At 35.3% G+C, this 24,878-nt stretch overlaps 4 protein-coding genes across 4 annotated transcripts; 2 read left to right on the forward strand and 2 right to left on the reverse strand.

The window, feature by feature from the left end:
* Positions 1–2,309: 2,309 nt before the first annotated feature.
* Positions 2,310–3,067, reverse strand: LOC146163486 (cytochrome P450 2D4-like). The gene is made up of 2 exons (XM_083380521.1): positions 2,954–3,067; positions 2,310–2,600 (listed from the first exon to the last, which is right to left on the reverse strand). Exons 1-2 carry the CDS (start codon positions 3,065–3,067, stop codon positions 2,310–2,312), a joined length of 405 nt encoding a protein of 134 aa, XP_083236647.1.
* A 1,297-nt stretch (positions 3,068–4,364) lies between these two features.
* LOC146163487 (tumor suppressor candidate 2-like) lies at positions 4,365–6,497 on the forward strand. Its single transcript, XM_083382591.1, has 3 exons — positions 4,365–4,591; positions 5,551–5,668; positions 5,859–6,497. Exons 1-3 carry the CDS (start codon positions 4,452–4,454, stop codon positions 5,922–5,924), a joined length of 324 nt encoding a protein of 107 aa, XP_083238717.1. The 5' UTR covers positions 4,365–4,451; the 3' UTR covers positions 5,925–6,497.
* A 130-nt stretch (positions 6,498–6,627) lies between these two features.
* On the reverse strand, positions 6,628–19,611 carry LOC146163488 (uncharacterized). Its single transcript, XM_083381663.1, has 11 exons — positions 19,478–19,611; positions 18,630–18,698; positions 18,222–18,326; positions 16,906–17,607; positions 16,395–16,511; positions 15,737–15,850; positions 15,018–15,186; positions 13,446–13,560; positions 11,663–12,490; positions 10,371–10,548; positions 6,628–9,968 (listed from the first exon to the last, which is right to left on the reverse strand). Exons 1-11 carry the CDS (start codon positions 19,572–19,574, stop codon positions 9,523–9,525), a joined length of 2,940 nt encoding a protein of 979 aa, XP_083237789.1. The 5' UTR covers positions 19,575–19,611; the 3' UTR covers positions 6,628–9,522.
* Positions 19,612–20,888: 1,277 nt separating this feature from the next.
* On the forward strand, positions 20,889–24,044 carry LOC146163489 (THO complex subunit 7 homolog). Its single transcript, XM_083380522.1, has 6 exons — positions 20,889–20,907; positions 21,094–21,208; positions 22,133–22,247; positions 22,555–22,709; positions 22,892–23,028; positions 23,890–24,044. The coding sequence occupies exons 1-6, from the start codon at positions 20,889–20,891 to the stop codon at positions 23,952–23,954; spliced, it is 606 nt and encodes a 201-aa protein (XP_083236648.1). The 3' UTR covers positions 23,955–24,044.
* Positions 24,045–24,878: the final 834 nt, after the last annotated feature.

Raw genomic sequence — 24,878 nt, forward strand, 5'->3', positions numbered from 1 at the left:
TGCCGGTATACCAAAAAAAATCGCGCTCGTTTCGCACGCCGAGTGCGCCATGACTTACAAGGTTAACAAACACTAGATTAACTATTAACGTTATAGTTTGAATACACTTTTCATTGGGAGTATGGATTACGACGTGTGAACTCGAACTTCAAACCAAACAAACACTTGATTTTCGCGCTTTGAGCAAACACTTTACTCCCTCCTTAAATGTGATTAAACACGTTTTCAAGTGCAAAAAATTTGAGGCCTTGCTAATTCAAAGTTGTTCTAACATTTTAATAACACAAATCTTAGTTAACACTTTGTGCGGCCTGCAGAGACCTTTCTGAGTTTGGTTTTGGCCCGCGACTACAAAAAAGTTGCCGACCCCTGCTATAGAGTATACTGTATTTTATTTTTTGTGATACGAGAAGAATCAATATTTTCCCGATTCTTACATCACAGAGACGCCCTATTATAGTGTATAAATGGGTAATAGTATGAGTGATTTGGATTTTTTGATCCCCAAATGTGTTTTTCTTAATTTCAGCCTATCTTTCTACAGCGGCTTCTCAATAGCCTACTGTACTCGAACAAAAAATATTTGGTTTAGCAAAAAAAAACTGTTTCCACATACTTAGGTGAAATAGCTATGGCGTATCTCAAAATCTGTAACCGGTTCCCAAAGCCAAGTCCTAAAAAGTCTCATAAAACATAGCTTACATAAATAACAAATTATTTGGTGTAGCAACAATGATCATTTCTAAATACTTAGATGAAATAGCTGGCGACTCTAAAAATCTGTATACGGTTACCGAAGCCAAATCCTAAAAATCTATATCAAGGGGGCGTTCTTTTCATAATTTTGGGGCGCTGAACGCACATAAGGGGGCGTTACATAAAAGTACTTATATCAGAATTTTATAAAAAGTTCACATAAAAATAGTAACAAACAGCACTGTAGGACGTAGGTAACTTTTAACCTTAAATGGCAACTTCCGTACTGCGAACTGTAGTAGTTTCCCGACCATTGTAACGTAATAATTGGCTTTCTTATGTAAAACTGTTGGTTGCTGTTGCGTTTCACCGTTTTATACGCGGCAAAATGTTTGTATATTTAAAGCAGGGGTCGCCAACCTACGGCCCTCGACCCGCCGCCTCTTTGACAACTAGACACGAGTCCATTTTGAATACTTTTTGACTATTTTAACTTAGTACGGGTGAAAAATTTTCACGCTTCGCGCCAATTATGTTTCTACGTCCAGTTTGTTTACAGTTTGATGCTGTCTTTGGACTAGATCAGCGCTTCTTTACCGTTGGGACGTGGAAGGCTGCCAAGTGTGTCGCGGACAAACGGAAAACGTTTTCAAAAATATTAGACATATATTTTTTAATATTTTTTATTTTTTTGCCAATGTAATAAAAACTATAGCAGAAAATTTAAAAGAAATGCCGTTATACCCCCCAAAAATCGCGCTAGCTTCGCTCGCCAGGTGCGCTAGGACTTCAAAAGATTAACAAGCACTATTACACTTTTCATTAGTAGTTTGGATAGAAAAAATCCGGGGCCCGCCTGATTCACAGTTGTTCTAACATTTTTCTAAGTTAACATTTTGTGCGGCCCGCAGGGACCTTTATGAGTTTGGTTGTTGCCCGCGACTAGAAAAGGATTTAAAGTCTTGGTGCAGAAAGATATGATTTTTTCCTGGTAATAACATAACCTAGTGAAATAATGTATGTATAAATTCCAATAGTGAATGTATGTTAGACAGCCTTAACTATACGAAAGTGAAGACCATATGATGTTAGACTACGATTAATATAATAATTTACTGTAACGCAAGATTAGGGGGCGATATCAAATATTATTGAGCCCAAGGGGGCACTAGTGTAAAAAAGGTTGGGAAACACTGGCCTATATCAACAACAAATTGTTTGATTTAGCAACAATGATCATTTCAAAATGCTTAATTTTAAATGAAATAGCTGCCTCTTAAAATCTGTAGCCGGTTCCCAAAGTCAAATCCTAAAAAGTCTCATAAAACATAGCCTACATAAATATCAAATTATTTGGTGTAGCAAAAATGAATATTTCTAAATACTTAGATGAAATAGTATGCGTCTCTTAAAATCCGTAGGCTATGCGATTACCAAAGCCAAACCCTAAAAAGTCTCAAAAACCAAAATCGATAACAAATATTTTGGTTTAGCAACAATGGTTATTATTTTATACTTAGATAAACTAGATTGAGGTTTTTTAAAATCTGTATAACCGGTTACAAAAGCCAAATCATAAAAAAACCCTGTATATGCAACGGCCCAATGACTTTTTAGTGCCGCTGGTGGAGAATAATTTCGTAGGGCGCCGTCACATAGGTGGAACCAAAGATGCCATTGTGTACCGAGGGCGGCTCCTTGGCCGCAGGGTCCGGGCTGATCCGGAAGCGTTGCACCATGGAGACGATCAAGAGGAAAAGCTCGGTTTTGGTAACATCCTCTCCCAAGCAACGACGAGGTCCCATGGAAAAGACGAAGATGTTGTCTCCTCCCTTTACGAACTTGCCATCTTCGTAGATGGTGCGTTCTGGTCGGGTTTTCCCAGACCTCCGAGTCGTGGTGCACTGATCAAATGCTGGCCATCACCTAAAAAAAAAGAAACAAGACTAATGCGAAAAATGAAAAAACGACTTTTTGTTTCAAGTTTCGGCAATATTGGAGTATTTCGAACAGCTTATCAAAAGTAAGTATACTAAGGTTTGTGTGAATGTGTTGAATTCCTTGTTTGAGAATAAGATTTGTATTGGTAAGACATTTTAAAAGAATTTAAGAGGGAACATTTCTGCAGTTACACGCGCTGTATAATACTTTTTCAGTTAAACGAATCGACCAAGTCAGAGACCAGTGATGCCAAATAGTAAATCAAAGTGCCCAAAAATCCGACAAACAACTAACAAAGAAGAAGTTCTTAAGTAACCTCTGTGTTCTTGGGGATAAGGTATCCCCCGATTTTAACATCCTTGTTGGTTTTGTGAGGAACAAGAAGTGGACCGACGTGCCTGAAGCAGTGGACCTCCTCGATAAACGCCATAGTGTAGGGCAGGGATGGCGAATCACTAACCCACCACAGATTTTTTATGATCCACTTATCTCTCTAAAAATATCGAAATGTTATCAATCATTTTCAGGAAATGATAAATGTAAAATCAATTTTTCGTTAAATGGCACTGCACTATTTAAATCAGGGCTTCCCAATCTGTGGGTCGTGCAAAAGTGTTTTAGGGGTGACGAGTACTGCACTTCAAAAATGCGTGCAGAATAGCAGACAACTAAAAGCATTTTGTTTATCTCTGTAAAACGTAAAGGGTGGCGGGAAATTAAGACCTCGCAGACTAAAAGTTGTAAATACCCTGTGACCATGCTAAGAAGCTTTCTGCAAGTAGACCTGACGCTGGGTTTTTAACTTCTCGTTGTAATCCACATAAAGGAGGCCGTTGTTTTTGTGCAAAACTTGTTGCATCACGAAGCTGATTGGACGTCCGAAAAACGTGTCGTATTTTGTGACAAAGGCCTGAAACGAGAAATATGTATAACCAGTCGCCCATCTATTGTATAGGTCAGGGTTACTCAATTGACCGTGGTCTGAACATAGCGGTGTTTAACTTCTGTCCATCAAAAATGGCTGCGGGTCGGAACTGGACTCTAGACGCGGGACTCAGCGGAGTTGGTTTGTTTGACAGGAATTTTTACTCGGGACTCGCGCTAGTCTCACAAGACTATAGGCTACTCGCGTGCTGAGACCGATGCACAGTAGCAAGTTGGGAACTGATAAGGCCGCATGTAAATCGTAAAGGTGAAGTGACATAGGGTGGAATATTTTCACCCACGTTTCGTAAGTTGGTGAGTAGCCTACGTTGCGGCTTGGAATTGTGTTCGGGTCAAACCCCGGTTATTCACTCCGAACAGTCTGGCCGGTTGTGACGTCATCTCGCCTGCCAATGTGTGTTAGTTCGAGGTAAACTTATTGAACGTATCGTAAGTTCTGATTGGTCGTTTGTTTGTACGCAATAAATATTATTCCATTGTGGCTCGCGACAACAAGTACATGATAGCCCTATGAGTAAATTGCTGCATCTATGCTCTATTTTAGTTAAATGGATGCGTGGAATACAGAGCTGTGGATTCCTGTATCGCCGATTCGTACTGGGGACTTTACGAAGTCGGTTAGTTAGGCCGCAAATGAACAAAATCCCAAACTAATCCTGAATGTTTGGAAAGCTCCGTCGTAGACAATTTAGCATTTCGCGTGTTGCGTCAATTCAGGCATGACAAAGACATAGAAACCTAAATACCTTTGTAGAATGGTAAACACTAAAACATACTGACAGTCACACAGTGGTTCTTCTATTGAAAGTTCCTGATTTGGAACAAACAGTACTTTATATTTGTACCTGATTGCTCTAAAATTTCTTGCGATGGGCCATCAGGCTAGTAAGATGATGAAGAAAGGGATGGATTATATTGCAGGTAACACTGCAGAAGACGGTGGCACAAACTCATTCGATCAACGACTAGCAAGTTTTCGTGGAACCCCTTTCGTGTTAAAAAGGACAGGGTCAGTACTGCTATACATTTTTACTATTTTTAGGTTAATTTGTATTTACAGTTGAGTTTAAATTAGCAAAATAGGCCTATAAATATTTTTCCACTGTTGTATAACATGCCCAGTTTGCATTCTATGGCAAGTGCATTAGTGCACACTCGATATTTTTTGAAAGGAAATCTGTGCACCTTTATTAGTATATGGCGCACTTTTTTCTGAAAAAAAAAAAGAAATTTTTGTAGGATTTCAAACATGATTGCACACCTGCATAGGTATCATCTCCAAACTTGGCGCTGCATACCCGAGTTCTCGGCGTGAAGTGCCATGACATGCAGACTGGTAAGATGTCATACTCCCTACTAATGATGTGCTGCCATTCTGCATTTCATGGCACTTTTTGCAATCCCAATTATGGACCATCAAATTTAAAGGCATGCAGTTGTGCGATCAATACACAGCCTAACAAAAACTTAAGAGTCAGTCTGCAATCTGCATTCTGTGGCAAACCAAGATTTTTGGCGCTGGTCTAAAATCCTACTACAGTTCTAAAATCAACACACAAAATTTTATTAGGTTGCGGGTTAGCGCTTGGGTGTGGGTGGGTCAAGTATTATTATATTCTTTATTTAATAATAATACTTGACCCACCTTAACCCAACCGTTAACCCGCACCCTAACCCAAATGATGTTTTGTTGTGGTAGGATTCTAGGCCAGCGCCATATTTTTTAATAGGGGATGGTAGGGGTTTAAATTATACAGACAAACAAACCTGTAGAATTTCAGTTTAATACTTTGCTCTTCCAAGTATGATCTGATATAAATGCACTGCATGCTAAAATGACTAAATTTACACAAAAACCTACTTTTCCAATAATGCCCATACCCGCAGGAACAGGATTATAAAACTTTTTTACTTCCACTGTTTAAATGCTTATTTTGTTAAACTATATCCCAAATAATTGGTGCACAGTTCACAATATTTTGATGAAGATGGACATTTGGCACATGAGTTCTACACAGAAATTCGAGATAAAAAGGTTGCTGGGAGAGTTCGATTGAGAAGAATTTCAAAAGGTCTTCGTAAACAGGTTAGACCCAATGCATACAAATGTCATTTGACCACAAAGCACTAACAATTTAAAATCATGTTGTACTTTCAACTATTTTTCTCCAATAAAAGTTGTAAAATATATGTGAGGGCAAATAAGTATCAGCCTCAAAAATTGACACAGCTTTTTAAAATTGCTCAAAAAGAATACATAATTTTAATTATTCTAGGGTGAGATTCAACTGGACCTTCCACGGTTAAACTGCAACTTTCCGATTGTCATATATGAAGGTTGATGACACAGAAACTTTGCCAGTGCATCACTAGGGCTCGCTTGCCTAAAGCTGGATGGATGTTGAATGGTTTTGTTTTGTTGATGTTGTGATGCCAAAGTATATCAATGAATTTTACTTCTAATATTTAATAGCAGTAACAAACATGCGCCAGTTAATCATGTTTAAAGTCAAGTATGATTTTTAACTATTTTTTAGTGTTTTGTACCTTTCTAGGCGTAACACGATTAAACCTAAAATCTTGTAAACAGCAGAATGTGCATATATGTGACACAATGTTGTACAAATCACATTTATTTTACTGTATACCAATTACCAACAGCTATTGAAATTTTGTTTCATTTTAATATTGGATACTATTGTGTATTCTATATGAGAAAAAACCTGTGTTTTGCATGTAATATCAACAAGATCCTAAGAAATCTGCTTGCTTTTTAAATCACGATGCCTAAAAAGGGCTCAATAATCTTGATGCAGCTTAAGCTAGTATTATTTGCACTGTGAAGTTCTGTCCTTTGATGTTGCGTTTTCTCTAAATTATTATTTTTTTTTGCGCATTAAAATGCTATCACTGCCTTTGTGGTAATCTTATTATAATTTAATTAGACAGGTGGTGGTGCACATTCCTATTTGTGGTTGCTCCTGTTTTGAATGTCAATTAAGAGGGCAAAAAATAAAGACTTCAGGTTCCTTAAGTTTGTATAAATTAAGTTTATTTACACAACTTTTCGATTCACATGATACAAAAGTTTTGTACGACAAAAAAAACAAAATAAAAAAATTCATAACCTGCAGTAGGCCGCTACTAATATGCAACATATGTCGAAAAGGAGACGCATTAAAATAGAAAAAAGATGACCTCGCGACAACTGGTTGCACAGAAATGTTGGTTGATCGAAGGCAGTAAAACTAATAGACACCGGTGTCAGCTTTGCTCTCAACAACCTTACACACAGTCAGCATACTGGAGTACAACTTGCATCCTATTCTAGATGACGCAAACATGGAATCAGGTTCACATATAGGTACTTTCATACACTTTGTGTAAACTTCCACAGTAATGAAACAAGCCTGTCGCAAGTGGGAATCTTGACAATAACGTAACAAAAACTTAATACATGTGTGCATGACAGACAGAATGTGACGTATCGTACCTGTTCAGCACAATAACAAGAATAAAATATGAAAGCAAAATTTACATGGTTTCATTTTTACAAAATAAGAAACACAAAATTTCACCAAATGTTTTTCAAATTATTTTGATGTAGATCAAAAAACGTTCACTAGTAATGTTAAATAAACGCATAACACTAATGTGGGCAAGCAACCCGATTTTGTTCATTAATATGCAAGAAACAATAGCATGGTGGTATGCCTTAAAACAAAGCAAGCAGGACTATGAAATTGCTTTTGCTGTTTTGTTTGTGTCCCTCATATGTATGCTCTTTGGTGTTAAAGATGCCCGATATCATTAGATTTAAGATAGAGCACAGCTTGTTTTTAGGTAACCTACTTTATTCAGATTGGGATAATAACCTCACATTTTGTATACAATTATTTGTTGCTTTAGGAAGTCTTTATTGTGTTGTTTATAACTATTTACCAGAACATAAATTCCTAAAATTAGGTAATATTGGCCTCCATTTGGGGGGTGAAACAGCAATTATGGTTTTGTGCAATTCATAAGCTAGAACAAACCTTTTCATAATGTACATTGAGCATAATGGGTATTAAAAAAATTTATGTAGTTGACAAATGTTAGAAAAGCATTCACCACATTGGTAACAAAGAACATCAGGTGAATAATGCAGACACAGTTTATTTTTTTTAATTATCAGTTACTGTAAGTTAAAAAAAAAAGTAGTCCTAACATTTATTTAGCCAGAATACCAAAAATAAATTCAAAAAGTTTTAAATCGACACATTCAATAAGAGAAGGAAAGTAGAAAATTTGCAACACTTGCATTATTTTGCATTTTATAAATTTCATTGAACATGAATTGCACCCCAAAACTGTAAGCCCATATCATAACTGGTAAGTGGTAAATGCAGGTTACCATTTCAGCTGATTGATGGGATAGCTTTTTTTAACTAGGCCAAGTGAAAAAAAGCAATGAAAACAAAGGAGAAAGTGTTGCAGCTGTGCAGCTATTTCCGACAGCTAGCTTTTGTTAACTAGGCCAAGTGAAAAAAAGCAATGAAAACAAAGGAGAAAGTGTTGCAGCTGTGCAGCTATTTCCGACAGCTAAGTATTTTTGACGGTAACAGTGTTATAATGCAATAGCAGTATTCCCTCTAACATTGTTTAATCAAAGTGTCCCAATGTTTGCACACTGGAATAAAAATGAAAATTGAAACAGTAGTTGTAAATCAAGTTTAATTAATTATTATTGGGAAAACAATTGACGACTATTTATATGAGCCAGTTTTGCATAGCAATCTGTGAGATGAATACTTTGCAATTTAATAAAAATAAACAGAAATTTTGACATTTACTTTATCTTGGGAGATAAACCTGATAGACCTTTTAATATTATAATCTAAGAGGGAACACCGCAAAAAGTAATCTAAACTAACAGCAAATAATTCCAAAAGTTAAAAGTTGAGCAATGTTGTGGCTTTTTTGTTGGATACTGCAGCATATTTGAAAAATTGCATGAATCAAAAACAAACATAGTTTAGCTGAAGCACAGTTTCTAAAATCTATAAATCTCCAATAAAATGTGTCGACGTTGTCGGGAAAGCAAACAGCAAAAAAGTCGCGATATTAAACGTTGAAATGTTATGCTTACAAAGGCTTCGGAAATTTTGTTAGTGAAAAATATTAATATACAAATTGGTTAGGTAAGTAAGCACTCTTAAACATTAATAATAATCACCAAGAGAGATATTATAGTGGTGTAGACATTAGAATATGCAATTCAGTTATGAATGTTGGTTGTTTAATTAAACCAAGGTTCCATAGCAACAAATTAAAAAAAATGCCATACTTTTCACCATTTAATTTCTTGGGAAAACATTTAAATTGTTTGCTATCCACAAAAGAATTAAAAAATTCTAGTCATCAATGACAAAGAAGGATACCAATAATAACTTTCAGCTAATATTCAATTAGGCGTTTACAGTTTATATAATACACAAACATCTACTATAAGTTTGGAACATCTGTTAAATTTGTAAAAATATCACAATACATAAATATCACAATACTGTGACCAAAAGAAAGAGAGTTTTATTTAATGAAAAGGGCAAGCTTGTATTTTCACACTTCCTGTAAGTCCAGGCAAAGGTAAATTGAGGCTAAACTATCAGGAAAGTTTAAACAAGTACGATGGCTCAATACAAGGCTTACCTTGTTTTTAATCAAGTGGATTCAGTAACACCCTGGAGTTGTAGTTTGAAGAGAAATTGCATTGAAGTACATTCAGCGTTTAACTTTACCTAAAAAGAGGTGAGCCTAGTGAAAGGGGGGTCGGATAACCCCACAGAAAAAATATCAATTCAAAAGGGAGGCACTAATACGCAAATGGGACATGTGAAAAGGTTAGATTATAATACGGCGGTGTACACTCTTTTGAAGAGCAGATAAAAAGAAGGGCTGTCACGAGTTCCAAATCAGCTCGTCAACAGTGTTTTCGCTCAAAAACAAACTGCCGCTTGAGGGAGACAGCAGGTTATTGTGAGCGACGGAAACATCACTGCTGACCACAATACTATTATGACCACCACCCGGGTCAAGGGGTCGGAGTTCAGGAGTCAGCTGAACGTAGTTGACATTACAAAACTTGCTATTGTGGTTTAGTGCAGGGTTTGTGCTGGCTGGCGTGTCCAACATTGTCTCGGTGGAAGTTCTGTTGTCAGGGTTACCCAACACCTGGTGGCCAGTCATTAGACCGTTCCTGTCATTTTGTAAGTCAGAACACAACGTTGTGCTTTTTTCTGTTGGCGTCGTGGTTAGCAGCCTTTCAAGTGCGTTGCTTGAGTCTAGGTCGAAGTTATTGGAGTTGTTGGCATTACGCGAAACTTGTTCCACCAATCCACCAGACCCTAAATCAGAAAAGTATTATCTTCACCACTAAAACCAAAGTAAATTGCAAAACAGGTTAGGGCTGGAAGAAATCAATTATTATCTTAGGTAGAACAAGTTTAGCAGTCGAACTGTGGTAAATTGTTAACTGCAAGTAAACAATCACATTTTTACTTTCTCTTACGAGTTTTGGGTTAAATAGCAGTCTTTACAATATTATAATTGTATATGTCAATTGTCAATGAATTTCAAGCGAAAAAGGTTGATTAACTGAAGACGAGGTCGAATCGAATACGTATTAATCAAGTGATGTCGATCTACTTGACCTTTTTGGATTTAAAATTCATTACTTATCTAAATCACAGATCCGTGCATAATTTACTCGTGTATATGTTAATTTGCCAACACTGTTTCGAAGTTACCTTGTGTAAAGCTAATGTTGTCTAGTGCCACAGTGTTGAGACCATCTGCCGCAGGTGCGCCATGCTTTTGTATGAGTGCTCCTATCTTGCCACTGACCACAGTGAGCGGTAATTTGTGGTGGACATTGGAAAGTCCATTGAGAGGTAGTCCCTCGTGCTTGACGGTGATTCCAGTTTTCTGGTGATGATGTGCAAAAGATTTAGCACAGTGTTCTCAATCTTTTTTCGTGACGACCCAAATAATAGTCGAAGCTATGACGAACCAATTCTCTTCACTGAACTATTTGTAAGCTAACGAAAACATAATAACTTAACATTAATAACAGTGGTCGGCAAACTTTTTTTGTAGCGGCCCAAAGTACTCTTTTCAGAAATATTGAAGGCCCACTATGTAAAACCTCTACGAAAACAGCACTAGCGGATATTTTTTTTTAAAGTGATATATTACATGGCGCCTTAATGCCCTAAACACTGCTATGATAGTGTAAAACATGCTATAAAACAAAGAAAATATGCGTGAAGCGCGAAACATTTTGCGTTCACATATATTTAAAGTTGGCAAAAATATAGTTTGACAGGCTTCCACGACTACATTTGGCATGTGGGTATGAACCACGCTGAGACTATATAAAATTTCTAAGCGACGCGAACTTTTAAAATAAAGTGCAATAAATGCACAGCTATCATGCAGCCCACAACTGCATGATAACAATAAGCATTTAAAAGTAATTCGGGTCCACAAAAAATGGCTCTGCCCACAGTTTGCCGACCGCTGATTTATAAGCTTGAATTTAATAATATGAGCCAATTTTAATGTTTTCAAGTATATTGAGCCAATTTTTTTAAGTATTGGAGAAATCTTGCTCAGAACCAATCTCAATAAACCTAATCATGTGAACTATTGCAGTCGGTGACCAATTCAAACGGCGACCCAATTTTAGGTGGCAACCTATAGTTTGAGAAACACTGCTTTAGCAATTGGGCACCTCACAAGTCACAACATCTAAAATAATACAAGGACTTTAATGCATGAAATCTAAGTGCATCAAGATTTTAAATAAGTACCTTGGAGATATTTTCAAATCATATGGCCAGATCACAAATGTACTGTTTAATAGTTTAAGTATAACTTGATCGTTTTTTAATACCTTTTAACTCTTCAAACTGGCCTATTTCATTTTAAAGAAAACAGAAACAACCAAATGTAGCATTCCTTATTTTACATTTAAAATGCAACAATGGTATTTGAGAAAATCTTGTAGTTCTCCTTTTTTAATTGATGGTAAACTCACCAGAGCAGAATTTCTTCTTGATTTGGCAGAATGAGGTCGTTTGCTGTTGGATTGATGTTGCAGCACCAGTTCTTTGCCGGACGCTTGAATGTGATTGATGTCTCCAGGAACTTTAAATCCCGATGAGCCACCTAACCCGGAGCTGACTTTGGATGGAGCGCAGGACACGGTGAACTTATCTTGCCCGGTGGTCAGAAAAGAACTAAGATTGAGCATTTCGTCATGAATTGAGGTAGAAGACTTGTTAGCTCCCTGTTGCTGGCTGCTGCCATCGAGCGGCCAATTTACCACATTGAATTCTGTGTGCTCGCCATTTTGATGTCTAGCCTCTTGCAAAGTGGAATTTGAGTGCTGACCATACTCGACAGTGAATCGTTTCGCCCGGTTAATTTTCTTCGAAAGCGTCCTGGACGAAGGATCGTCGGTGGAGCGTTGCACCATAGCACTGTTGTCGATACTTGAGGATTTAGTGAGGCCACGGCCAGGGGGCGGCAGAGAGGCGGCGACACCTTGCTTTGTCCGCATTGCACTGCTTGCATAGGTTTGGGTGAAAAGGTTGCCTGATTGGTCTGTGACAAGCTCGTTGTGTAATCCAGTTGACGAATCAACTCGAGTCCTCCTGAGGTGTTCGGGAAACTTGGCACTTGAAAGGGGCTTAAACGAAAGTTTGTTTTTAAGAGTGCCGCCGGAAAACAATGCTGCTTTTGCGGTTCTTTCCGCGCCCTGGCTTTGACTCAGACATTTATTTACCCTTCTCCAAGTTAAGTGCGACTTTCTGTTGTAGCTGGTGTGCCTGTTATCCATTGACCAGCCATTAAAGGCGTTCACCTGCACACAAGTACCAAATAACAAATATTGAAATCAGTTTGCATAGAGATCTAAATAAAAACAGATGACAGTGAGTATACAAAATAAGAGGCTATATACTTGTTTTCATCAATGAATTTACTAGGCATGTAGGTGAGATAAAACTTGTTTTCCTAAATATTTTAGTAATTGTATTCTATTTGATAAAACTAAGAATAAAGGAAAAGCAAACAAAAAAAAAAGACAATGTTCAGTTTATTTGGAAGGTTAGGTGCAAAAACATTGCCTCTTTGCCATCTATCATCGTGTCTTTTTTACAAACTAATTCTAGTTTAATTGATTTATTTTGTATTGATAATAAAATGAGCTGGGAGAAAAAGTCAAAAGAAAAAAATTATATTTAAAAAAAATTGTAATGGCTTTAAATTAAATTTGTCAAGTTCATATGTAATGTGTACTGTTTCCTATTCATATGCGAATTGTCATTTCAAAATGGCACAAACCACTGATTATTTCCATGTAGATAAAAGTGTGGGGAAATAAGGGATAACTATTGTTTCCAGCAGCTTCCCTTTGTTTTACTTCCTAACCAACATTAAATATAGCAAAAAACACAAGCAAATTAGAGCATTCATATTTTCAATGTTAAAGGAAGATTATTGAGAGTAAGAATTATCCAGGGTTTTTGTGTTCCCTTTAGAAAACAGAATGTTAAAATTACTATAATAAATTAATAAAAGACTAAAAAATGCAAACAGCATTATGCCCGTAATGTTTTAAATGGCAGGAATTTAATAAAACATGATTTAAAAAAAGCTGTGAATAAATGTGTTGAATTGTGGCTTTATTAAAAAAACGGCCAGAATGGAACTTCTTTTGAACATCTAGGTTCCAAAATGTATAAAATGACACACAATGCCAACTGTCCAATTTAGAAACACTAGTATAGCATACAATCCGAATTTGCAAGTGTTACCATTAATGGCTTGGGATGATGGGAGATATAGTGCTGGTTTGGAAAGTTCTCCAATTCTGACTCCGTGTCTGCCGCAGATTCCTTCCAGCAATCAATGTGCCGGGGTGCGGTGGATCTGGTAAGACAAAAATGAAAATATAACTGAAAATAGAGCTTTTTTAATCCTATGAACTGCATGCAACACATCTGTTTATTCTAAATGCAAAAACAAAATAGTAGACAAAACCTTGTCTGTTTTGAAGCATGAACATGAATAGTTACTGAAAAAATGAATGAAGAGATATTTAAAAGAGTCAAAATGCAACCTACTTCTGTATGTGCAATGATATTCTTACTATGTCTTTACAACCTTTAACCATTATGCTCCAAAAAGTTTTGAATGTTTAGTGTTTTACTCAATAAAAGCACAGTTGTATATAAATGTTTTATTGATCAAATAGACTAATAATATTGCCTACATTGACAAGTCATCTAAAAGATATATATATATCATTACAGCCTGTCGCAAATGTTTATTCAGAATTCAGTAAGAGCAGACAAATGTCACCAGAAATAATCCATAAATAGAAAATACTAAATTCTCACTGCAGTAACATTTTGACTTTTTAAAGGTTATGATAATCAACAATCATTTTGAAACAGGTCACAAGAAAAAAAAACGCAAACCTAAGTTATACCAAGTTTTAAAAACTTTGTTAATAGTAACTAAATCCTATTTGGTGTTCAAAACTCTTAATAAATGTTAAATGTAAGGTAGGTTAACATCATAAGGAAAGGATAAATATGGAACTTCCCATTACTATTCCTGGCAGATAGTGTTTGTTTAGTCTGTGGCAAACTAAATAACACAATGTGCTATAGGTACAATAACATGCATAATAAATTACTTATTTAATCTGCACTCTTTCATGTGCCTTTAAACTGTTAAGTTGGGGTAAAAAAACAATGCCATCACACCTAAACTATTCTTTAATCAGTTTCTTTTTCAGGTAAAAAATACACTCTTAGCCTAACCAATAAGCCATCAACCATTTTCATTTTTCTCTCTGAGTAATAGCTGTTTCAATCTTTCAAATATTCTGGTGTTTGTTTTTACCTCAATCAATTCTATAGGAATTAACTTTCATGTGGCTCACAACTGTCTAACTAACACTTTCCTAATTAAATTTCATTTGTGTGTGTGTAAATTACTGCATATAATTGCAATCCAGGTTGGGACAAATTAATAACAGTTATCCTCTACACAAAGCAGGTGGTGTAATTATAACACACCCTGACCATTTCAAGTAGGATGGGCTGCACTTTGTCGTTCTTTGTTCAATGCTATTCTTTGAAGCACTATCAACTTAAACAACCTGCATAACCCTGCACTGTACCTGTATTTTGAGCTTACAAATGTAAACAAAAGCAATCAATTACCAGCCGGGCATCATTATAATAAAACACAGGCAGTTTTTAGGCAAAAATTATCTTGAGTACAATTATATTTTAAAGTTGGTACCATTAGGCAAACCCTGATATAACAATGTCATAAAAATTGACTAAAACATCTATAAAAAAGTGACACATTACCTTGGAAACAGATGGATAACATGCTTAGGCTTAGTAGAGGTCGACAGCGTCGGTTTGACCTCTATTTTGGGGCCAGAACTCTTGGCTTTGGGTGTTGTAACATTGACCGGCAATGTTTTGTTGATGACTGACTTGTGTAGAATCACAGGCTTGGGCGATTCAGTAACGACTGGTGAAACAACAGAACTTAATAAAAGGAAGTTAATTGTTCGAATGCAAGAAACCTACTATGATTACACATCACAACTGAAATGGATTGCTTATACCAGTAAATGATATCGCAGGTAATCATAAAAGTATAAATATAAAAATTTTTCATTTTCAACTAAATAAATTGAAATAAATATCCCATTCATACAGCGACAGGCCCACAGGTATTTATTTAAATTTAAATCATTACTAAATAAGCAATCACAGTTTTAAATAAAGTGAAAAGGTTAAATCCTTTGGGCAGTAATTTTGCAAACTAGGGTCTGCAAAATTTAAAGCCCAGCCGGATTGCTTTAAGCAGAAAGTAGTCGAAAAGTTCTTGTGCAATGTGGAAATAACTCTGGCATGGTTATTAGTGACTGGACAGTTTAACATATAAATAAGCTGAGAAATCAATGATTGGAATAACATACCTTACAAATAAAAGTGCAACAATTTAAACATTCAATTCAAAAACAAAGCATATTGCTTTATCATTCGGTAATCTAAAACAAGTAGAAAGGGAATACCTTTTGGTGTAATGGGCAGAGACAGTTTTAGTTTTAATTGAGTATCTTGTTCTTTTAACCTCTGCTTGGTTAGAGCATGCTCCTTCAGCAGGTCTTCATATGGTTTCCTGCGACCTAGTCAAACATATAAAATTATAACTTTAGTTTAGCCCAAAACAAACAGCTGCATTGCTTTTTATGGTCATAACATCATGTAGAAGTGTATGACGATAGTGGACCGGAGCGGATAACAGATACATATTGGTAGTAGTATTGGTACCTAATCCTAGGGTGATTTTGGTGCCGATTCGACAACAAATTATTATAGAAATTTCAATCATGATTTGTGATCTAATGCAGTGATTTTCACCTTAAAAACTTAATATATCAAACAGCTAGAAAAAAATATCAGGTTAAAATGTTGCATGAGACATCTCTAATACCTTGTAAAAAAACACCTAAACTAACTTTTATACTGTAAGATTGAAAAAAGTGGAGAGTTTGTTGTATGACTTGACAAAGACGCCACAAATAATAGCAATAAAATATAGTTTTTTTACAAAGGAAAAGCACGGAGTATATAGCAGTCTTTATAGGCCTGAATTGGGACCTTCAGGACAAAATAACTCCTCTCATTAAAGATATTTTAACAGAAACAGCAAACACTATAAAAACATACCAGCAACTTTCTTTTTTAAGCTTTTAGCGTGTGTTTTGCAGGTAAGCGATCTGGTGCAATTCATCATGTCTTCAACCACCCAAACTCCACAGTGTTTGTTAGGATCGTACTCACGTGCTACGCACAACCAAAAACAAAGGTTCATTAGTTAAAGAACAATACAAAGCAATAAGCACCACTGTATCAAATTTGTGAATTGACTTGTCACTTAATCAGTATTAGATCAAGTGTTTAGCAAAGGGTAACTTTACAAAGAACTGTTATTTATCATTTTTGCCCAAACTTCAACTGGTTATAAAATTTTATCAATAAAATAAATTTCCCAAAATGCAATGCAGCCATAACTATTTTTTTTTTCATAAATGTAAGGCATGTACCTATGTTGTTTTGCAAGGTTTACCGTTATAAAATAAAATGTGCTCTTCATGACATATCTATTTTTTTATTCTTTTTAATCCAATAACTTTAGTTTTATAAAATATTCAATAAAAGTCAATAAAACGATACAAACCTTTTAACGGAATATTTTTCTTTGGTCTTATAACAGTCCCATCGTCGCTAGTCTTTTCAGGTAAAGTTTTGGCACCCCTGTCCTCAGCCTTAACAATCTCCCGCTGTGGGTTGTGATGATGTTTGTACTGACGATTCGGTGACGGAGGCGGGCTTTGTCTATCGCGAGCTGCTTCGGCAAAACTTCGCGATGTAGTTTCAAGTTTGGGCGACTTCTTTAGCAGCACAACTGGACCGTTGCTGAGGTGGGTGCTTTTTACTGTCAAGGAACCAGGGTTTTCATTGCCGCCACCGTCTTTGGCATTTTTCACAACCTTTGCAATTTTGCTGGCAGAGCCTCCGGCCGTTGCAGAGTGGTGCTTCGCCGAGTGGGAGATCTGGCTGTGTAAGGATCGCTTTAAACCACTGGCAGATCGCTGCACTTTAACGTGGGCAAGCTCCGATGTAGGCTTAACATCGGAAGTCCGGAGAGGCTTGGATTTGCCATGTGGAGCTGCAGCCTTGTCCATTGCCAACTTGATCGCAGCAGAGAGCTTCTTCTGATCGACTCTTTTCGATGCCGAAGATGCTCCTTCGGGAATGGGAGGTGGCAGCTTGGTACTAGTTGGAGGGCAGACAACTGTTGGTTTAACGAAGGGCGCTTTGGCAGGATAATTGGATTTGGTGATGGGCATCTTGGAAGTTTTTCCACCATGATGTTTTTCTGAAACAGAATTGCATTTTTTTGTTTGATAACTGAGGGTTTATTGCAGCTGACTTAAAATCATTCCCTTAATATAATCTGCTTTTAGTTTTTTTTTTTTTTTTTTTTTGTTTAATTGTGTTATTTATATTTAAAAATGAAAGGTAAGAATTTTATATAGGTACATCTGTTCTAGCTTTTTAAAACCTAATGGTTTTGCATAAAAAAAAGTGTAGTAGAATGATACTTATATAAGCTTTTTTTCTTTTCATGCAATTTGAGTATAGTAACACAGATGCACTTAGTTGATAGTAATGAGCTGTACATTGCATTAATAGGAAAGTGAAAATTTTACTAAAATAGGTATATATTTTGGAAGTTGTTATCTTGGGGTCTATGGTAAATAAGTGATATATAACTTTAAGTATATAAACAAAACACAAGCAATTGTCAATGGTATGTGGTATCATATAAACAACGTGAGTTTTAATGAGCTTGAATGTTGTTATCATGGGTCAACATAACTTACACCCCGCCGATAATATAATCTGTTCTAAAGTGGAAACCTACAAATTAATAAAAAGTAGCAAACATCAGTGCAAAATTGGAGTACAGATAGGAAACAAACCACTTACCGACATGATAATGGAAAGTCTGGGGTTTAATCGACCGTCGACAGTGCTTGCAAACAACAACATAAAAGTTGTCTTTCGCCGGGCAGAATCCAAACAGACCAAGATCTAGATATTTGTATAAATTAAATTAAGTAAGTAAACAAAGGAAGGTGATAGTTTTAGACTAGTGTGACAGACAGTGATGATTCACTTCCCAGCACTGTATTGGTTGTTTAGGCTTCATGCATATTGCATATCACCGTAAATGATTTAATACAAGGGTAATTCTAATAGTTAATGACAGTTATTGATTGGACTAGAACTGAAAAGTTGACATGTGCATAGTTCGTTGCATCTCTCAGTTTTACATTTATGTTAATTTACCAACTATTATCATAAAACAACATATAACAAGCTGAACTTTTTTACCTTCTCTTTTAAGTGTGGCAACTTCTTTATCTTGCCTACCCGGTGGAGTGGATGGGGTACTACTCTCACCTGAAAATATTTTTAAAGTAAACAAACTTGTTTTAGGTATTTCAATTCATTATCTTGAGAAACCAAATAGAGTATTAGAAAAAGATGCAATTGAGTTGACAATTTTATCTAACTTTTTAAAAATTCAAAAAATAAGTAGCTAAATTAAAATGTTTTTAGCGTTTTAATTGTACAACAGCAATTGGCACAGTAAAATTATCAACTTTAAATATAGAATGCCGCTATAAATTTGAGAAAAATACTATTGAATTGTATTAAATATGTAAAACTGGTTCGTTTAACTATTATTTTAAAAAACAAATTTGTATAAATAACAATAACTTTTTGTGGAATATAGATATTTATGAACTATAAAACAACAAGTAAGGTGCTCCTTTAGCATCTTAACCATTGTGGACTTTAATTGGCATTACGTTTACACTTGTCTAGCATTGACCCAGTTTGGAAAGTATGGCAGATTTCAACAGATCTCGCGGGGGCACAGCCGAAATTGAAAAAATAACATGGGTGCACTTTCCATACTTTCCACAGTGGGTACTGACAAACAAAACAGTTTAAATCACGGAAGTTGGCACGATATTTAGGTTATATAACAGTATTTGAAAGCTTATATATACCTTGCCACAGAAAAAAATTAAAAATTTAAAAGTAAACATACACAGACAGTTTTACAAAAAAGTGATTCCGGGTTGGTTCATAAAAAAGGAAATCAGCCTGTAGTTCAACTTAAAAGGGACTAGAGGGGCAAAATAGCTTTTCAAAACCTGAAATGAACTTACCAAGTCCCTCCTGTTCGACTGCATTTTGCCACTCAGTCCACTGACATCCCTGAAACTGGTCAAGATCTGGTCCAACGTTGTCTTCAAATGCTGCCATACTTTACAGCATTTAAGAGTGTAGTACCATCGTTTGGGGCACGACACCTCTCAATAACTATACGAACGTATGTCCATATTTTGCTTTTCAGCTGACCGTAGAATGTTGTCATCAGAAACAGTACACCTTTGTTTGCACCTAATTCGCGGTAAATTTAGTGAGTTCTGTCCAGTACAAAAACACTTTTTAGCACACAGGCTTGGCTTAAAGATAAACAGTAGATCAAAAGTCGGTGCTTCTGTTCCTCTGTTTGTTTCACTCTACCACTTGTGGCGCAATATACACCTACCTGTAAACATGCTCCAGTGATGAAAGATTACTACAGCATTTTCTTTGCTTCGATCATTAAAAAAACAACACTGTAGCATTATCAGTTGATATTTGCATTAAATTTTATATAGTAACTTTATTCGATATTCATTAAAGATATTTACAAAATTTTGTACGAATGTAAAATAAAGACTACAATGAAGTGAAATGAGTCACGTACAATTCAATACAGTAAAATTGAACTGATTCGAATTAAGATAGCCGTAAAGCGCTATTCTGGTAAATACGTAAAATGAGGTAAAACTTCAACTAAATAAGCGACCTGGCTATAATCACAAACTATGGACTCTATAAACCACTGTGCTTTTGCTTTACAAACGATAGTTTTATTCCACTTGTAGTGTCCTTTGATCGGTTGTTATATTTTTCTCATCCTATTAGGGAATATATATACTTCTACATATAAACTAATAGACGAATGAAAATAACTTTTAAACTTATATATTGGTTGATTTTAGAATTTGGAAGGTATTATATATTAACAGGTTTTTACGAACCTTCAAAATTGATTTTAAAATTATAGCACAACGCCAGAAGTTCAGTCATACTTGCCACTTTAAAAGAGACACATAAATTAAACCTCGTAAAGAAGGTTTTTGTTAAAACGGTATGAAATCGAAAAAGAGTTACGTCTTTCATCAATCAATCAAAATATATTTATTACGTAAGAAAGAACACACAAATCCATTTATCGTTTTCCATGTAATATTTAAAACAAGGGTAGCTTTACAAACCAATAAAATATTTAGTTTAGCGTCAGAATATTTTATAATATTTTTTTCGGGAACGTTTGGATCGGTGTTGAATTCTATTTAAAAGCTCATAGATAAGTTACTATTTAGGTACTTTCCCAAATCTCAGTACTTCGTGGTTCTCAAGGAAAATCACTGTTGTTTATTTACTTTAATTTAGATTTAATTGATGTACAAATGGGGCATTTTAAATTACTAATTTAGTGAAATAAAGCTTCCAAAAGTTTTCACAATGACAACCGCTAGTGACGGTAAGTTTCATGTATTTATATTCCAGTTTACCCTGTTTAATAGTAATGTAAGAAAATGTTCGATTTTGTGGCTTTGTATAGAAAGAAGGAATGTTAAGTGAACTACCATGTGATAATAATAACTAGAAATCAGGTCAAACACAATATTTTAGAAAAATAACTATTTTACTACAAAATTTCTTTCAGATGATGTCATCAGAAGGCGATTATTAATTGATGGTGATGGCGGAGGCGATGAAAGAAGATTAAATGCGCTTATGAAGCTCTTCATAAAGTGGTGCAATGCACCTGAAGCTGACAAGTATGAAATTATCTGTTATAAAACTGAAATCATTTTAAACTTGGTTTGTTTCAGAAAAAATCTGAAGCAAAATTGTCTTCAGATATCAGCTATAGTGTTTTGAGTTAACAGGGCACAAATATTTAGATGTATAAGTTACTAAGTAATAATCTCTTATTTAAATTTCTTAAAATAATCCCAGCTGTGCTGCACAAAATAATCCCAGCTGTGCTGCACTCTTATTTAAATTTCTTAAAATAATCCCAGCTGTGCTGTCACTATATGCAGACTGTACCTTTATAAGTTAAGATTTCTAAGCAATATATACGTGGGAAGTATTTTTAAGTAGATAAAATATGAGTTTATTTTTTTTCGTATTCAATAACATCACAGATTTTTCATAAATCAAAAGTATTATTTTGTTTGTGAGTTTAAGACTACATGGTCATCATTAGTACACAAGATGCTTTTGGGAAGGCTTACTAAAATCAACAGAGATTACTGTTAAGCACAATAAAACTTTGACAACTCAAGTTTTTCGGCCACATAACCAGATATCAAAAACAAGAGTACATAATTTTGTGTGGCAAAATATGTGGAAAACATGCTCCTGGACGGCCAAAGAAAAATGCTTATAAATTAATTGAGGGACTTTCTGACCATCAAAGCAGAGAATATTTTGTAATTGGCAAGAAATAGTAACATATGGAGAAAACTGTGCTTCATAGCAGCCGAAGCCTGGTTCAGGCATGGCACTGATTGATAATGATGATACTAAAATCAGTCCGCTTGATTGGGATTAAAGTGGAAGCAAACTCGGGCTAGAAAAAAAAAAAAAAAAAAACAACCTCCGGTGAGGTGCAAACTTACAACCTTGTGTCACACCGCGATCAATGCTCTATCAACTAAATAGAGTTGACTTGGATATTTTAAAATGTTTTCCAGTTCAACTCATCAGCGAATGCTTTCATTCCTGGCTCAAAGCGAATTTGCAATGACAAAATCATCATTTGTTTACACAATGAACTTACAGCAAATGGAAAAATACAATATGCTTCAGGTGAATAACTGTGTTTATCTGACATAATTGAACAAAATCTGGTTAATCATCATGTAAATAGCCTTTTATGCATCCACAATTTTAACTTTGTAATATTTTAAGTATATTTAATTGGCAACTAAATAACAAAATGAGACTTACTTAATACTTATGTCTTACTTGTTTTATGGTTTTGGTATTTAAACCAGCTACAACTTTTGTGAATATTTCAAATAATTTCTACATCTTATCATCTTCTGTTTGAACAGTTGTACAACCATATTGAAATCTGTGGGTTTTATTCAATTAGTTTTTTTGCACCGCATAGGAAGAAATTGATAGAAATGTAGCGTTGGCTCACACGGAAATTGAAAAGTGCAAAAGTGAACTTGAGGAAGCGCGTTTGGTGCGAAAGAATCGACAGCAATACGATGCTCTTGCTGGGGTTGTGCTCGAACAACCTGATCGACAAAACACTGAAGGGTAAGTAATATGTAAAAATTAATAAAGGGGTCTGCAAAAGCACCTTAAACAAATTTGGGTATTTCTTTTTTTTTTTCATTCTGATACATATGTTTTTCTTTACATTGGTATATGATAGGGAAGAATTAGTATATAATATCTAAATTAGTATATAATATCCAATTTAACACCATTTTTTCTAGTCAACTTAAAGACCTTGCCCAAGAGTTGAAAGACCTTGAAGCCACAGAATTACAGTTGGTTACCAAACTTGACCTACGAAAAAAGCAGTTTCATGCCCTTCTAACATCCATATATCAATTGCAAGCTGTTTTAAAAGGTTGGTATTACTCCAAATTTGTTTAGACATTAAAATGTTTTTTGTAATGAATTGCAAAGCCATAAAGGTCGATACAAGTTCATATCGAACGTCTTAATCAACATGATGGCGATATACTCAACATTTTTGACTTTGCAATTTATTAAGATACTTTACAGATCCGTGCATAGTGTACCCAAAAACTGTTTTTATTTTTTATTAGCAGCAAAACTATTGTGAGATGTTGGTAAACTTAATAACGCTGACGATCAACTTCTAGACATCAAAAAAACAAATATACTAAAGCTTTTTTAGAAAAAAACTTCTAGACACCAATAAAACAAATATATTGAAGTTTTTTGGAAACACCTGTACGAAAAAACATACTACTTGTAATATGGCTTACCAATTTTCATAATATTACATGTTAAAATACTACTGTAATGGCAAGTTTGTAGTCGTTTAACTTGGCCTAATGAATGACACCCATTGTCATGTGTTGAATTAAATGGAATTCAGCTCTACGCAAAAGCTGGGACTCTTCCATTGTATGTATACACAGTTACTTTAGTTTTAATTATTTGTGCTTAAATTTCAACACCAGCATTATTCCTAGGTGCACTATGCACAGATCTGTAATGTATCTTGATAATGAATTGCAAAGCCAAAAAGGTCGAGTCGATCGATATCATCATCATTAAGACGTTTCAATACGAACTTGTATCATCTTCGGTTAATGCTTCAGTAAAACAGTTAAAGCATTAACTGAAGATGATACAAGCTCGTATTGAAACGTCTTAATCAAGATGATGCCGATCTACTCGACCTTTTTGGCTTTGCAATTCATTATCAAGCTACAATATTCCTTACTTTGTAAAATAGAGGAAGAAGAGGATGAAAGTAAGAGTCTCTCCAATGATGAAGATGACGCCATGGAGACTTCGTGAACTTCCTGTTCGGAAAACTGCTTTCCTCTTTCCAAGTTGCCTTCTGCACTGGCGGATCAATGTACTGGACTTCATTCAGCATTGATTTTCGTTCCTAGGCCATTTGACTATAGAAAAAACGCTGTATGTTTTTTCGGTCGACAAAAGTTTGCTTTGAGAAAACAAGTTCGTTGCGGTTTTACGTAACAACCTGGATAATTTCATCATCCTAATTAACATAGTGCTCTGCAGTTGCTGTTCAAATGACGTTTCGTTCCAGCAGAGTTCAACAGCCATCCGAAAGTACGAAAACGCCTTCTCGTGCCTAACTAAGATTTTTTAGGATAATTAATGATAACCTTTACATCCATTTTACGGGCCATGATAGCCACATTTTGTCTTACGCTTTTTTTTCTTGTGTTTAACTGTAATAAAAACTGTAACAAATTGTAACATTTTTGCATGAATTGTTCTTTTCTATCGGTTTTACAAATTAACACCAAACATTTTTTTCACTACGAATCGTTGCATCCGCAGAGGGGCGCTATGGGGCCAGTTACATCTGTAGAAAACTATATTTTAATCAGTCGTTAAAAAGTGGAGATTGAGTCGAATGCACGAAAACTGTAAATGATATAAAAGACACGTCACATTGCTGCATGTTTAATTTTCCTTATTTTTGCGTTTCGTTAGTTCCCGAAACAATGACGGCCTTAAAAGTTACGAAGTATTTCTTTTATTATTACGTGTGAGTTACCAACTCGGCCAAAATTCAGAAAATAAAGAGTATACAATAGGTGGAAGTAAAATTTACTGGTCTTTTTTATCCTTAATTGTATTAAGGCAGTAGATATCGGCTCAAGAATGGTCATCAATGCAGAACTCTTGGAACATTTATTTTTGGCTCTTAACTCTGCCTTTAATAAGCTCGAATACTGGCATTTT

This window comes from Ascidiella aspersa, chromosome 2 (genome assembly GCF_963924565.1).
Source record: "Ascidiella aspersa chromosome 2, kaAscAspe10.2, whole genome shotgun sequence".
Taxonomy (NCBI): Eukaryota; Metazoa; Chordata; class Ascidiacea; order Phlebobranchia; family Ascidiidae; genus Ascidiella; species Ascidiella aspersa.